The 15179-nt window shown below is 40.5% G+C and overlaps 2 protein-coding genes across 5 annotated transcripts in view; both read left to right on the forward strand.

The window, feature by feature from the left end:
- Positions 1 to 480: 480 nt before the first annotated feature.
- Positions 481 to 5286, forward strand: RANBP6 (RAN binding protein 6). Of its 2 annotated transcripts, XM_028508809.2 has the most exons (2): positions 481 to 661; positions 1777 to 2053. In XM_028508809.2, exons 1-2 carry the CDS (start codon positions 526 to 528, stop codon positions 1845 to 1847), a joined length of 207 nt encoding a protein of 68 aa, XP_028364610.1. In that variant the 5' UTR covers positions 481 to 525; the 3' UTR covers positions 1848 to 2053. The 2 variants fall into 2 exon arrangements, with proteins under 2 accessions (XP_028364610.1, XP_028364588.1); XM_028508787.2 differs by having other exon boundaries at positions 487 to 5286.
- Positions 5287 to 5405: 119 nt separating this feature from the next.
- The window catches only part of KIAA2026 (KIAA2026 ortholog), a 137479-nt gene continuing 127705 nt past the window's right edge, over positions 5406 to 15179 (forward strand). For all 3 annotated transcript variants that reach the window (XM_036021657.1, XM_028527423.2, XM_036021658.1), the window contains exon 1: positions 5406 to 8434. In XM_036021657.1, coding sequence (XP_035877550.1) covers positions 7875 to 8434 — 560 coding nt within the window. In that variant the 5' untranslated portion in view covers positions 5406 to 7874. The remainder of the gene's footprint in view (positions 8435 to 15179) is intronic.

A 15179-nucleotide genomic window follows, 5' to 3' on the forward strand; every position in this document is an offset into this window, starting at 1 on the left:
CTCCCATTACGGTGTGATCCCGAGGCAACCCAATTGATGTTTTCCCCTACCTCTCTTTAAACTCAATAAGCATTCTCGGGTAAGAATTAAAAGTATATATTACATGCAATCATACAACATGCGGCCTTTTGTGATCAGCTTATTTCACTTAGCCGGTTTTCAAGGTGTACTTATTGTTTTAAAATTAAACTGTAACTATAGAGACAGTTTAGAAATAAAGGCGGGAAATCACCCATAATCTCATTCTAATACAATCAATATCATAATTTTCTTTCCTTCCCCCCGCCCCTCTGCAGGCGCACTGCTATCTGATTGGAAAACAGATAAAGGATGCCCCTAGTCCCCAGCTGGGTCCCACATATCCCCGGCACTCGGCCCCCCACCTCCCAAAGCGCAGCCCGCTTAACCCGGCAGCAAAGGAAGGAGTGGCCCCGCCCATTCCCGCCGGCGCCTTGTTTGCGTCACTGCTGGGAGCCACAGACCCCCCTCCTTCCTTCTCAGTCGCGGTAGCTTTGACAGAACGCGATGGCGGCGGCCGGGGCAGCAGGGTTACCGGCCACCGTGTCGGGAAAGCAAGAGTTTTACCAGCTTCTGAAGAACCTTATCAATCCAAGCTGTATGGTGCGGAGGCAGGCAGAGGAAATCTATGAAAATATTCCAGGTCTGTGTAAGACTACATTCCTCTTAGATGCTGTCAGAAATAGAAGAGCAGGTTATGAGGTGAGACAAATGGCTGCCGCACTGCTACGACGGCTTTTGTCCTCTGGGTTTGAGGAAGTCTATCCAAATCTGCCTTCTGATGTTCAGAGGGATGTCAAGATTGAACTGATACTGGCTGTTAAGTTAGAAACACATGCTAGTATGAGGAAAAAACTTTGTGATATTTTTGCCGTGCTGGCCAGGAATTTGATAGATGAGGATGGCACTAACCACTGGCCAGAAGGTCTGAAGTTTCTTATTGATTCAATCTACTCTAAAAATGTGGTTCTGTGGGAAGTTGCACTTCATGTTTTCTGGCACTTTCCTGGGATTTTTGGGAACGAAGAGCGGCATGATTTGGATATCATCAAACGGTTGTTGGACCAGTGTATTCAAGATCAAGAACATCCAGCAATCAGGACATTATCCGCTAGAGCTGCAGCTGCATTTGTACTTGCCAATGAGAATAATATTGCTCTTTTCAAAGACTTTGCAGACTTGCTTCCTGGAATCTTACAGGCCGTGAATGACTCATGCTACCAGGATGACGATTCAGTGCTAGAATCCCTTGTTGAGATTGCAGATACTGTACCTAAATACTTGGGTCCTTATTTAGAAGAGACTCTCAAGTTGAGTCTAAAGTTGTGTGGAGACTCTAGACTTAGTAACCTGCAACGCCAATTGGCCCTTGAAGTAATAGTGACCTTGTCTGAAACTGCAACACCAATGTTGAAAAAACATACAAATATTATTGCACAGGCAATTCCTCATATATTAGGAATGATGGTTGATCTACAAGATGATGAGGACTGGGTAAATGCTGATGAAATGGAAGAAGATGATTTTGACAGCAATGCAGTTGCTGCTGAGAGTGCACTAGACAGACTGGCTTGTGGGCTTGGTGGAAAACTTGTTTTACCAATCACTAAGGAGCATATTATGCAGATGCTTCAGAGCCCTGACTGGAAATATCGACATGCTGGATTAATGGCCTTATCTGCCATTGGAGAAGGATGCCATCAGCAAATGGAACCAATTCTAGATGAAACAGTTAACTCTGTTTTGCTTTTTCTTCAGGATCCTCATCCAAGGGTGAGGGCTGCTGCCTGTACTACACTTGGACAGATGGCTACAGATTTTGCACCTAACTTCCAAAAGAAATTCCATGAAACGGTGATTGTGGCTCTGTTGCGAACCATGGAAAATCAAGGTAATCAGCGTGTACAATCACATGCAGCTTCTGCACTTGTTATTTTTATTGAAGACTGCCCCAAGTCATTGCTAGTTCTATATTTGGATAGTATGGTGAGAAATCTACATTCCATCTTGGTGATTAAACTTCAAGAGTTGATTCGGAATGGAACTAAACTGGCCTTGGAACAGCTTGTGACAACCATAGCCTCAGTTGCAGATACAATAGAAGAAAAATTTGTTCCATATTATGATATATTTATGCCGTCACTAAAGCACATTGTTGAACTTGCTGTTCAAAAGGAACTCAAGCTGCTGAAAGGAAAAACTATTGAATGCATTAGCCATGTTGGTCTTGCTGTTGGGAAGGAAAAATTTATGCAAGATGCATCAAATGTGATGCAGCTATTGTTGACGCAATCCGATTTAAATAATGTGGAAGATGATGACCCCCAGACCTCTTATATGGTTTCAGCATGGGCTAGAATGTGTAAAATTCTTGGAAATGATTTTCAACAGTACCTCCCACTGGTTATCGAGCCTCTTATTAAGACTGCTTCGGCTAAACCTGACGTTGCTCTCTTAGACACACAAGATGTGGAGAATATGAGTGATGATGATGGCTGGCAATTTGTAAATCTTGGAGACCAGCAAAGTTTTGGAATTAAAACTTCAGGACTTGAAGCAAAAGCAACTGCTTGCCAGATGCTGGTTTACTATGCTAAGGAATTAAGGGAAGGACTTGTGGATTATACAGAACAAATTGTAAGGCTGATGGTTCCATTACTGAAATTTTATTTCCATGACAATGTGAGAGTGGCAGCAGCTGAGTCCATGCCTGTTCTCCTGGAATGTGCAAGAATTCGTGGCCCAGAGTATCTTGCACAGATGTGGCAATTCATATGTGATCCCTTAATCAAGGCAATTGGGACTGAACCTGATAAAGATGTACTCTCAGAAATAATGAGTTCTTTTGCAAAGTCCATTGAAGTAATGGGAGATGGGTGCCTTAATGATGAACACTTGGAAGAACTGGGAGAGATACTGAAAGCAAAACTTGAGGGGCACTTTAAAAACCAAGAACTGAGACAAGTTAAAAGACAGGATGAAAACTATGATCAACAGGTTGAAATGTCCTTGCAAGATGAGGATGAATGTGATGTTTACATTTTGACCAAAGTATCAGATATTTTGCACTCATTGTTTAGTACTTACAAAGAAAAGATTTTACCGTGGTTTGAACAACTGCTTCCATTAATTGTGAATCTAATTTGTTCTAGTAGGCCATGGCCAGACAGACAGTGGGGATTGTGCATATTTGATGATATTATAGAGCACTGTAGTCCAACCTCATTTAAATATGTAGAATACTTTCGGTGGCCAATGCTACTAAATATGCGAGATAACAACCCTGAAGTCAGGCAAGCTGCTGCTTATGGCCTAGGTGTTATGGCACAGTTTGGTGGAGATGATTATCATTCTTTATGTTCAGAGGCTGTTCCACTGCTGGTAAAAGTTATTAAGTGTGCAAGTTCTAAAACTAAAAAAAATGTCATTGCTACAGAGAACTGTATCTCAGCAGTAGGCAAGATTTTGAGGTTTAAGCCTAGCTGTGTAAATGTAGATGAAGTTCTTCCATACTGGTTGTCATGGCTTCCACTGCAGGAGGATAAAGAGGAAGCTATTCAGACTTTGAGTTTTCTCTGTGACTTAATTGAAAGTAACCACCCAGTTGTACTTGGTCCAAATAATTCCAATCTTCCCAAAATAATCAGTATAATTGCAGAAGGAAAAATTAATGAGACTCTTAACTATGAAGATCCATGTGCCAAACGCCTAGCCAATGTCGTGCGTCAGGTACAGACTTCTGAAGAATTGTGGTTGGAATGCATATCCCAACTAGATGGTGAGCATCAGGAAGCCTTACAGGAGTTGCTGAATTTTGCTTGAAGCACTTTAATATCACTTGAATATAATCTACCTTAAAAGTAACTCCAAATATGTCTTGTGAATGGATTTCATTTAAATTGAGAGAACTGTTCTCTCTCTGATAAGCAATTTGTATTTCTTCCACATGTTCCTCCAGGATTAGTCAGTGTTATAGCCTTCTGTTCACCTTGCATGTTTTATCCTGTAAACACAGATCTTGGTGATAACCTGTGCTTCCATTGTCATAGAATGTTTGTCACCTTTCCCTTATTTGTGCTAAGTATTTAAACTGTCACTATATCTGAATTATTGATGCTGGGCAAGCAGTATACTTGGTGTCAAGATGTCATGCTGCCTATCACAAGATGCTAAGAGCTCACAAAGTTAGGACAGGAGAACTTATAGGACAAACATCTTTGGACTTTTGGGTGAAGGGTAGTTATAGGCTTATTCCTCCTTGATGATAATCTTAGTTTTCATGGTAAAGGGAGGACACTGCAATTGGGAGAGTTTTGAGATACTGCAGCGGATGTGGGGAGTTTTCTATATAATGTATATGAACTCCTTTATAATGTCTTCCTCAGAACTGGGTGAGACATATCCATGTTCTATTTCCCAGTGTTCAGCTGAGAGTTATAAAAATTTTAGAATGTTCTTAGACTCATCTGTAAGTTATTAAGTTATTCAGGACTCTAGGAACCATGGTTATTGAAAAGGGTGTCCTGGTACATCTAACATTGGTACTACGTCATGACATACTGTATAACACAGTGTTTGACAAATAGAAAGTAATGAATATTTGTGGGAGTCAGTCAGTGTTATTTGTTTGAGCAGAATATTGTCTTGTGTATGTATGCTATTTTTCTCCTGCAGAGTGGCTCAACGAGAACAGAAGCCCTGATTTAAAATGGGGCTTAAGTACACATCCATTTTGAAGTTCTTAATAGGTTCTATAGTAGTGCTAAGGAGTATTGTATTGTGAAAATAAAAGGGAAGCAAAATTAATTTTATTTTTAAACATGAAAAAGAAAACAGCTTTGAGACCAGTCATATTGCATATGCATTATAAGAAAACAGTTCTAGAAACCTAGGGTTAATTATATTAATTGGAACGTCAGTCTTTAATGTTAAGCTTTTGTAGGGTAGAAAAAAGCTTTCTACTCAGCCAATCATTGATCCAAAGTTTAAAAATACACCTGTCGCGGCAATTGTGAGTACTGTGTATGTTAGCAAGTATTTAAGAACCAGTACGTGCTTAATAAATGGTAGCTGTTATTTAACTATTGTTTGTATTTCCGCTGTTCTTTTTTATGGTTTGGAATTCTTTTTATATTAGAATATCCAGTTTGTCCCCTACCAGTTCAGATAAGCAGGCCATCAAGGCCATTGTGGTTAGAGACATGAAGGTGAAATTTTAGATAGGCAGTTCCTATCCATTCTGTACAATTACTTATTATTAATGGGGGGGGGGGGAGAAAAGGACTTTAAGTACAGCATAGTCACAATTTTAAGTTTATTTAAGATAAATGAAAAAGAATAAATAAATAAATACAAAAATGCCACCACAAAATATTCACAGAAGTTTTCTCTGGGTAGCAGGATTAAATGACCATTTTTCTTGAAACTCGTTTACCTAAATTTTCTAATTTACCTACAATCAACATATTTCATTCATTTATATATATGTGTGTATATATATATATATATATATATGAATTTTTTTAAGTTCAAAGACCTTGTCACAATCATCTTGGTCTCTTCATGACCTACAACTAGGTTCCTTCAACTCAGTCATACTTCTTTATCTTAATATTCCTTAATTAAGAAGTTCTTGATCAAGATTTCTTACTATTTCCTACACTCTTGTACATGAAGAATTGGAAAGTATGCCAGATAACTAGGAATTGGGCCCCTGGAGAATTTTGAAGTATGACAGACCTAGGTTTGAAATTTGGGAAACTACTTTGTTAAGCATCAGTTTCTTTATCTGTAAAATACGAATAATACTGAGCTGATAGGATTGTTGTGAGAATTAAGGGAGATATGAGAGGTACAGGGTTCAACAAATGCAAGCTAGTATCTGAGAGTCCTGAAATAGGACTGGTTGCTAAAGAGGAAAGGGGTTATTTGCTGTTGTGGTGTGGATCCACATTTTTGGGCTTTGTCAAAGGAAATGAGGGATGGCCAGTCAGACATATTTTTTGTTTGCTGGTTGCTGAAGTAATTACCTACCTTTGTTTGTGTGAGCTGATGTACATCTATAGGCTCTGAGGTGAGAATGCTGTGTTAATAAAGTGCAAATGTCTTTAATGGAAAACAGTCTCAAGAGTTAGAATATCCTGACCACTTAGTTATATAGCTTTTACTTTTAAAAATGCATTATTTCTTGTTCTAAATAGAAAGTATTATGTGCATCTTTCAAACAGAACATGAGAAAATAGTAATGTCTGCTTTAAGGAACCATTAGTTCCTTTCTGCCCACTTACTTTTAAACAACACATAAATTAATGGAATGATGGGTCCACTTTTTAGACATCTCAAACAAAAAAAATGTGTGGTGAGATTGTAAGGCCACACTAACGACTATTTAATAGCTAATGCTGTGCAGCTTAGACTTGAAATATTTGAAAACTGTTTTTAATCCAAAGGATATATTCCTTTATTCTTAACAAATCTCAAGAATGTGGAGATCTGCGTTTTCCTTTTAACGAAAAACATGAGATTAGTTTCCAAAATAGGAATTGATGTTATTAACTGGAGACAGGAGTTGCAGAAATCCGAGTTCTACAAATGATATCCTTTTCTCTTGCATGTGGACTTACGTTTCAGTTAGTCGAATTGTTGAACTCCCTTTTTACACTTTCAAAATTCTCGTTTTATGTTAAAAACTCAGTTATCCCAAGGGGGGGGCTGTGTGCAAAGAAAATGTAAATTACAGTTGGAAAGGATTTACATTTTGTGCCTTTCATTTGCTATTAACAAAAGTTATCTAGCAGGCTCTGTCTGGGTTAATTTTAGTTTTTAGTAGTAAAGGTCTCTCGCAAAAGAAGTATCCTTCAGCAATTGCTTTCTTTTAAAAGCCCTTCAGATTCTTTCTGGAGGTGCCGTGTAAAGCTGCGCAGGCGCCTTGCTTCCCTCTCCACTCCGCCCTTACAGTTGTCTACTAGCTGATGACATCATTGGCCCGCGCAGCCTACCGCGCCTCAGGACCTATAGATAAGCCGAAGTCCCGGCTTTCCCGTAGCGGGGCGGGACGCGAAGGGGGCGGGGTTGTTCTAATACGCTTGCGCACCGTAGATGGCGACGATTCCCTTTTCTTCGCTTTCCACAGCTCTCTCCAGTCGGAGGGGAGTGGGGACCTGAGTGCCCTCCCTCTTCCCTCTCTGCCCCTCCCCTTGCCTCCTCCCCCTACACCCCCCCCCCCCCCAACCCGCCGCCCAGCGGGGCTTCTAACTGACAGTTGTCGCCGGGCTGGGTCCGCGCGCCGCCTCCTCCTTGCCCGAGTGCCCCGCAGGTAGAGAGGGGCGGGAGGGGGTGTGAGGGAGCTGAGGAGGAGGAGACCGAGCTTCCGAGGCCCAGCGCTGTGGCCTACTCCGGGGAGGCAAGAGGAGATCCCCCCCACCTTCCGTCTCGCCCCCTCCCAGTCCCTTAGCCGGCCAGGGAGGGGGTGGGGCGCCGAGGCCCCGGCGGCCAAGCCTGGCCTGGCCGGTGAAGAGCGGGCGGGGCGCTGAGGAGTGAGGCAAGCGAGGGCCGCGCGCACCGCTGCCGGGGGGAGGGGAGAGGAGGGCACCTAGGCTCTCCTCTTCTCTCCCCCATCCCCCGCGCGCCATGTAACCCCGCCCCGCTGGCGGCGAGCTCAAGACCCCCGCGCTCACTGAGTGGAGCCGGCTGCTGAGGAGAGCGAGGCCCGATGCGGCTGGGTCTGCGCGGTGCGGCTGAACCCTGAGGAAGCGGCCCGCGCTCACGCTTCCCCCCCGGCGCCTCGAGCGGCCGCTCTACTTCGCCCAACCTGGGCTTGCCGGGGGGGCGTGAGCGTGCCCAAGACCCTGGGGGAGATGAAGCCAGCGGGGGAGGAGGAGCGGCCGCCGCAGCCGGCCGAGGAAGAGGACGAGGAGGAGTTGGCAGTGGTGGCCCCGGCCTTAGGGCCCGCCGGAGGGAGGAGCGCCTCTTCGCTGGAAGACACGGACGACCAGGAGGAGGAGGTGGTGATGGTGGTCGGGGGCGGTGGCTGTAAGGAGCAAGAACTAAACTACGAACTGCAGCAGGGCTACCGCATCCTGGGAGAGTTCCTGCAGGAAAAGCACCGGGGCCTCACCGCCCCCTTCTTGCAGCCCTTGGGGGGCGTTGCCACCGGGGAGGAGGAGGCGGCCGAGGGGCCGCGCAGCAGGGGCCGGGGGTGTCGCTCCTTCCCGCCGCAGCCGGGGCAGGGCATGTGTCTGCTGAAGATGGAGGAGAAGTTCAGTAGCGGCCAGTACCGGGGCATCACCGAGTTCGTGGCAGACTTTAGGTCGATGCTGGAGATGTGCTACCGCCTGCATGGTGTGGACCATTGGATGTCCAGACAGGGCCAGAAGCTGGAGATGATGCTGGAGCAGAAGTTGGCGCTTCTCTCTCGGTAAGTGAGCCCAGTCCCAGGTGGGACTGACGGACTGACACAAACACACCCTAGCACGTGTCCGAGGATGGGTTGGGCCTGAGGCCGGGGGGCGTTGCTGATAGGTGCTGAGTCCGTGCTGGAGAACTCTGGGAGGAGCAGTAGCGCTGGGCGGGGGTCCGCAGGGGTGTAGTGCCTGTGGGTGCACGAACCCAGCACTCAGATGAAAAGAAGTTGAGAAGGAAGCCGAGGCCAGAGCCGAAGAACAGGTAAAGTGTGTAGATATAAAGTGAAGTCCTGCCCGTAGGAAGACTTATAATGGCAGGCGGAGGAAAAGTTTTAGTAGGATGGAAGTTGGACCTGCATCTTCTAGACAGTTTGGGCATGCGATATCGTTAGGAAAATAATTTTAGCTCATGTAAAAAGGTGGTTTGTTTCAGACCATTAAAAACAATAATATTGTTTTTCTACCCACGTCGGCTATCAGAGACTTATGGAATTATTAAATGGTTAATGATTACTTTGGTATATTCCTGATCTTTTTTCTGTTTCATCTGAGGAGACTGAATTTTTGCAACAATAGTGGGTGCATCAACGGAAAACTGTTAATACGTTTAGGTATTTGTGTTTATTCTACCAGAAATTATAGGCAATTCAGGTGGCACCGTGCTAGTGGTGTACCCTACCCATAACAGTCGGTTATTTTTCTTTATAAGAGGAAATAATGGAAGCTATGAAAATAATCATATTAACCTATAATAGTTATGTAATTTATGCAAGCCAAGTTAATATCTCAGGTGGCAATTTTTTCGAAATAGAAAAATAATTGACTTGTTGGAAATAGTAGTCAAATAATAGTTTGACTCTTTCTTTACTAGCTGAAGTGAACTTGAACAAGTTGCTTTACCTTTTTGGTGTTCGTTCCCTCATCTGTAAAAGGGGGATAATAATCATACTTACCTCTTGGGGTTGCTGTAGGATTAAATGAGTTAAATGTAAAGTCAATGGTGCCAGTCCAATAGTCAGTCCAATGTGTTAACCATTATAGTAGTAGTTGAATAAAAGGAATATTTTCTTCATATCTGAAACTGGGCATTGTACTGGTATTTTTATGGAATAGCTCCTGAAAAGTTGTGTTAATTTTTTGGCCCATGATTTATTTTTGCAATTTTAAAATAACCTGTCACTGGCTTCTCTATGTTGTTTTCTCCGCAGTGACTTCTTTCATTGAAAACAGTAGTTAACAGTCATTAGGGAAGCTCTGTTTAAACTAAGGAAACTATTGAATCCTTTCATAAAGTATTTGGTAACAGAATAATTATTTATAAATTTGCTTTGTAAATTATTTTTAATGTTTTGTTAGTATATTTGGGTATTGTATTTGCTATCCTTGACTCCTCAGTGCTTTGTACAATAGTTATGACCAACATAGAAAATAATCCATACACATGTTATTTTTAAGTAGTAAAATATACTCCAAATTACTGTCATAGGGTTTTAAACCTGGAAGAACCATAGATTTTATTTAATCCAATCATCCACTTTACAGATATAGAAACAGGATTTAGAACAAGGCATGAGAATGGCTGTTTGAAAGTACTAAGAAGTAGCATGTAGGTTTGAATGAACTGTAGCTATTTTCAAAAGCATAGTGTGTATAATAAATAATTTTTTTGAGTCCCACAAAAGAGCAGGGAGACTTTCTCTTTCACATAAAGGTAAATTTCTAAATGCTTAGAATCCCCATGGCTAACATTCATTCCAATATGACTTAGTAGAATCCACAGTTAGAAATTAAACTTTATAACATTCTGTTGTTTATAAACATATTTCTGGTATTATTAGTTCAAGAGAAATAAAATTATTTTTATTATTATTATTTTAATTTTAGAGAGAGGGGAAGGGAGGGGGAAAGAGGGAGAGAAACATCAGTGTGAGAGAGAAACATCAATTGTCTGTCCTTATGCACCCCAACTGGGGACTGAACCTGCAGCTCGGGCATGTACCCTGATCGGTAGGTAACCTTTCTGTTTCAAGGACTGTGCCCAACCAACTGAGCCATACCAGCCAGGTAGAGATAAAATGATTTTATTTTAGGAGCAAAAAGTAATGTGATGGTCAAACAGATGAAGTTTTGAGCCTCTCACTTGTTTGGTGTATGTAAACATTTTGTAAATAACAGGTTTGCCAGACCATACTTCTTGATAATAGGAAATCATTTATTTTTATGTGCTAGCCTAAAATCTGAGAAAAAGCATCAGTTGCAAGTCTTTGGTATATAATTATAATACATAGATGTTCCAGAACAATCTGGATAAATGTATAAACTGTCCATATCAATATGATTTTCAGCATAACTTATTCAGAAACCTTATTTATAAATAAGTTGTATGTGATATTTTAGTAATAAACATTTAGATATTATTAAGTTTTCTTTTGTCTTCTGATAGATATTGAGTTAACTCTTTTTTTTTAAAGATTTAATTTATTTTTTTGACAGAGGGGAAGGGAGGGAGAGAAACATCAATGTGTGGTTGCCTGTCGCGTGCCCCCTGCTGGTATCCTGGCCTGCAACCCAGGCATGTGCCCTGACTGAGAATCCAACCAGTGACCCATTGGTTTGCAAGCCAGCACTCAGTCCACTGAGCCACACCAGCTAGGGCTAACTCTTACTTTCAAATTTACAGTAAGGAGAACTTTATATCTGCTCCACATATTAGTGAGCCTTTTAGTGAGCACAAAACAAAGTACATTTTGTACCTTGGTAAAAAGGATGTGATAATTATAGAGAGCCTAGTGACATTAGTACTTTGGACTCATTGTATTACTTGAATCTCAATTTCTGCATTTGTGCTATGTGAGTGTTAAGCTAGCTTAGTTGATTGTATATGAGGGTATCTGCCAGAGCTAGACATTCAAGTCCCTGAGATAAAAAGGTAAGTTCTCAGCTCTTAGTGATTTATAGTCAAGTAGGGAAACATACTTAAAAAAAAGATAATGGTTCTATAATAGACATATAAACAAGGTACAGGAGAACTTAAGAGGAAGGAGCTCTAAATCTGAAGGGGAGGGGAGAAGCCTGTGAATGGCAATTGAGAGGAGGAGGGTGAAGGAGGAAGGAGACAACAGTAGTACAAGGTATCATAGAGAAGTTTATACTTGAACTGGTTCTTAAAGTTGAATATTGCTATTGGGGTTTTAGGGAGGGTTTAAAATGGGCATTCAAGAATGCTGAATTGCAGTAAATTCAATACATGAAACAGTATAGTGTTTCTGGAAACTACAGGTACTTCAGTATGGCTACAGTGTGGTCTCCAGAGTAGTCTACACCCCAGGAGATATGCAGGATGATTGATTAGGGTAAGGAAAGAAAATAATACAACTTAGGTATATTCTAATTTCATTTTATCATTTTTAAACCTGTTTATTTTTGGGGTTTTTTTTGTGGTGGTTTTAATAGTGCTGTGTTTATAGTTTATGCTATATATATTAATACATAACAATATGTTAATGTATTATTTGTAATATAATTAGGACTAAGACAGACAACATATCTAGTCTCAAGAAAGTAATATTTTAGAAGCAATCTCATTTATTTGAAGCAACTGAAAGAAATATCAATTAACATTAGAAATAGGGAGAAAGCCTAACTGGAAAGAAATAGAGAATACTTGAACAATGATTTAGCAACTGTCAGATATTAGTAAGAATTTTTGCTTCTGGCAAATTTTAAATGATGATGTTTTTGAAAGCTTTTACATTTGAAAATATTTTTGAAAGCTTTAAGAATATTACTATGTAGTGAGAAGATGGTTCTTTCTAGTTTTAAAGGGTTGTAATTATAGAAGAGACATCACCAGTGACCCCAACAGAGCTGAACTTAAAATTTTAACTTTGGCCATTTAAAATGTTTTGGTAAGAATAAAGCTTGAATATAATATATATTTGTTAAAGTTAATTTTTATTTCTGAATTAAACTAATTTGGCTGAAAAGGCTTTATCGTAGAGTATGAGGGGAATACAAAGGAGTTAAAACTACAAGGGGAATGTAGGGAGCTGGAATTGAAAAATACTTTATTAGATTTTATCGTAGAGGTTAGTTTTGGAGGGTGGGTAGAATAGGTGAAATTGAGGAGTTCATTAAACAATTATTTGAACTATGATAAGTAAAGCTCCATAGATACTACAATAAATATGACATTATTTCTTACATCAAGGTGGTAGGTAAACAGAAACAATTAAACATATGGAGCCAGAAAAGTACACAATATTCCAGAGGAATAGATTATACACAGTGAATAGAGTGTAGGACGATGAGGGGCTGTGGTGACAGATAAGTCTAGAAAGGTAGGGTGAGACTAATTATGAAGATTCTTGATTGCTTCCTAAGGAATTTAAAATGTAGGCAGTGTAGATCCATCACAGGTTTTAACTAAGGGTGTGACATGATTTTACTAATATTTTGCAGTTTGAAAGCTGAAATGGAAGGAGAGGGAATGAAGAAAGGAAACAAATTAAAAGGCTATTGAGTCAATTCCATTAAAAGATAATAAGCAGAAGGAACAAAAGAGTTGGTGAGGATACAAAAGAGGTATATTCAGCTGGTAAAATGGTAAAGTAGCAAAGTAGCAAGCTATTGGATGTGGGATGTGAAGGAAATGATGATAATCCAAAATGAATTCGATCCCAAGTGATGGTGATGCTGAGGGAGCATGAGAGGAGGCATTTATTTGAAAATAACTCAACTGAGAATTATTGGAAGCTCAGGAAAGTGAGTAGGGCTAGATTAGATATGTTTAATTAGGAATTAACCTGCAGAAGAATGATGGTTGAAGAAATGGTAGTGAAAGAGATTGCCCAGGACAGAGTCTAGTAAAAATACGAGGGGACTAAAGGCATACCTTTGTATGAGGATTGAGTGTCTTCACTGGAAAGATGAAAGCTTAGAAGAATATGCTTAGCCCTGACTGATGTGGCTCAGTTGGTTGGATGTCCTCCCACAAAGCGAAAGGTCACAGATTTAGTTCCTGGGCAGGGTACACGCCTGGGTTGCTGTTGGGTCCCTAGTTGGGGCACGTAGGAGAGGCAGCCAATCAATGTTTCTCTTCCTCTCTTTCTCCCTTCCTTCCCCCTCTCTAAAAAAAATAGTCTTTTTGAAAAGGAATATGATTAAAGTGTATAATGTATTAAAAGCTGAAATGGTTGTTAAGAAGAGGCAGTTAATAAAGTTGAAAAGAATTCTGGAATAAGTAAAAGGTATTATTTTATAGTAATAGAGTAATATAGTACTATACTATAGTAATAGTAATAAGTAAAAGGTATTAGTAATATAGTAATAAGTAAAAGGTATTATTTTATAGTAATATAGTAATATAGTAATATAGTACTATACTATAGTATAGTATAGAATATTTTGTTCCATTTGAAAAAGTTTGAGAATGATACAGGTGTAGTACAATAAAAAACGCGCTAATAGATTCTAATGTGTTCTGCCTTATAGTCTGCTTCTCATTGTATTTGGGCCCTTGTATTTATTTTTGTTTCTAGAAAAATAAACCAGAGAAGGGGGGGAATCATGTTTTTGGAGAGAGGATTGGGTTCCCTTTATGATTGTATTTTAGCTTTCAAATCATCTGTAGGCTATCTCCATAAAATTAGGGGTGGCTTGGAACAAATAATAGCAGTTTTCATTTCCAAGGCTCTTGCATAGTAATATGAATCTTTAAATACATATTAAGTTACTTGAGGTGGTTCCTTTTTTTTTTTTTTTTAACTGGGAAAGACTAATAAACCCCAGTGGTAGTATTACCTATCATCTAGTCCTTTGTATATCATCTTCTACCTGGGACCTGTGAGTGTTCCAGAATTAATCATGCTTAAAAACCAAGAAATTAAGTATTACACTGAAAAAAAGAAGTTAGGAAAGCCAACAAAGTGTTAATATTTGTTATTACTAAGTAGAAAGATCCTAGTTATTTTTCATTTTCTTTTAACTTTTTTGTATGCTCTATTTTTCTACAATAAGCATATTTATGGCTTAAAAAGATTTTATTTAAAAGAAATTAGTATTTACATGTGTGTGGGGGCTCCACCTGCAGGACTCCCCCAGATGCCACAGATGAGAGTAAGTCTACCAAGACATGATCTGCTTGGGGAGGAAAGGTGGCTGATCTCTCAAAGGAGAAGGGTTGAGAGCCTTTTCCTCAGTGGGCTTTTATTGGATTCATTATGCACAGGAATGCAGGTAAAGCTCATTAAGTATTGTCAGGCAGTAAGGATCAAACAATAGATAACACAAAGAACTAGGAGGGCTTATTCTGAGTCAGGGTCAGTTAGCTAAAGGGCTACAAAACTTTGGGAAACAAACTCATATCCTGGTCAGACCCATATCAGAAAATTGAGAGCATTCCTAGCAAAGCAGGTTTCACAGGATTTTGTGTATTCTTTCTTATCCCTGATTGCCCCAGGGAATCTGCCCTTTCCAGCACAGGGCTGCACTGCCCTCTGTCATTGTTTCAGGCTTAAGTCAGGCAGGGGAAGTAAGGCAGCCAAGAGATTGGGAGACTTCTTGCAGACAGAATGAGGACTCAGGCTGTGTCAAAGCTGAGGGGCGAGGGTCCATCACCCCCTTTTGCTATAGCTCTCCAAGTCCTTCCCTGAGGGCCCCCTCATGATTGTGCTTGTCTTAGGTCGTCCCTCCCTTGAGGAATCTTACCCGTCATTGGCTAATGGATCGTGCACTGGGAGCCAGGCAGGGTGAAGTAAA

The sequence above is a fragment of the Phyllostomus discolor genome, chromosome 3 (genome assembly GCF_004126475.2).
Source record: "Phyllostomus discolor isolate MPI-MPIP mPhyDis1 chromosome 3, mPhyDis1.pri.v3, whole genome shotgun sequence".
Lineage (NCBI taxonomy): Eukaryota > Metazoa > Chordata > Mammalia > Chiroptera > Phyllostomidae > Phyllostomus > Phyllostomus discolor.

Coding starts and splice junctions, on each gene's coding strand:
- RANBP6 (XM_028508787.2), top strand. CDS start 526: ATGGCGGCGGCCGGGGCAGCAGGGTTACCGGCCACCGTGTCGGGAAAG.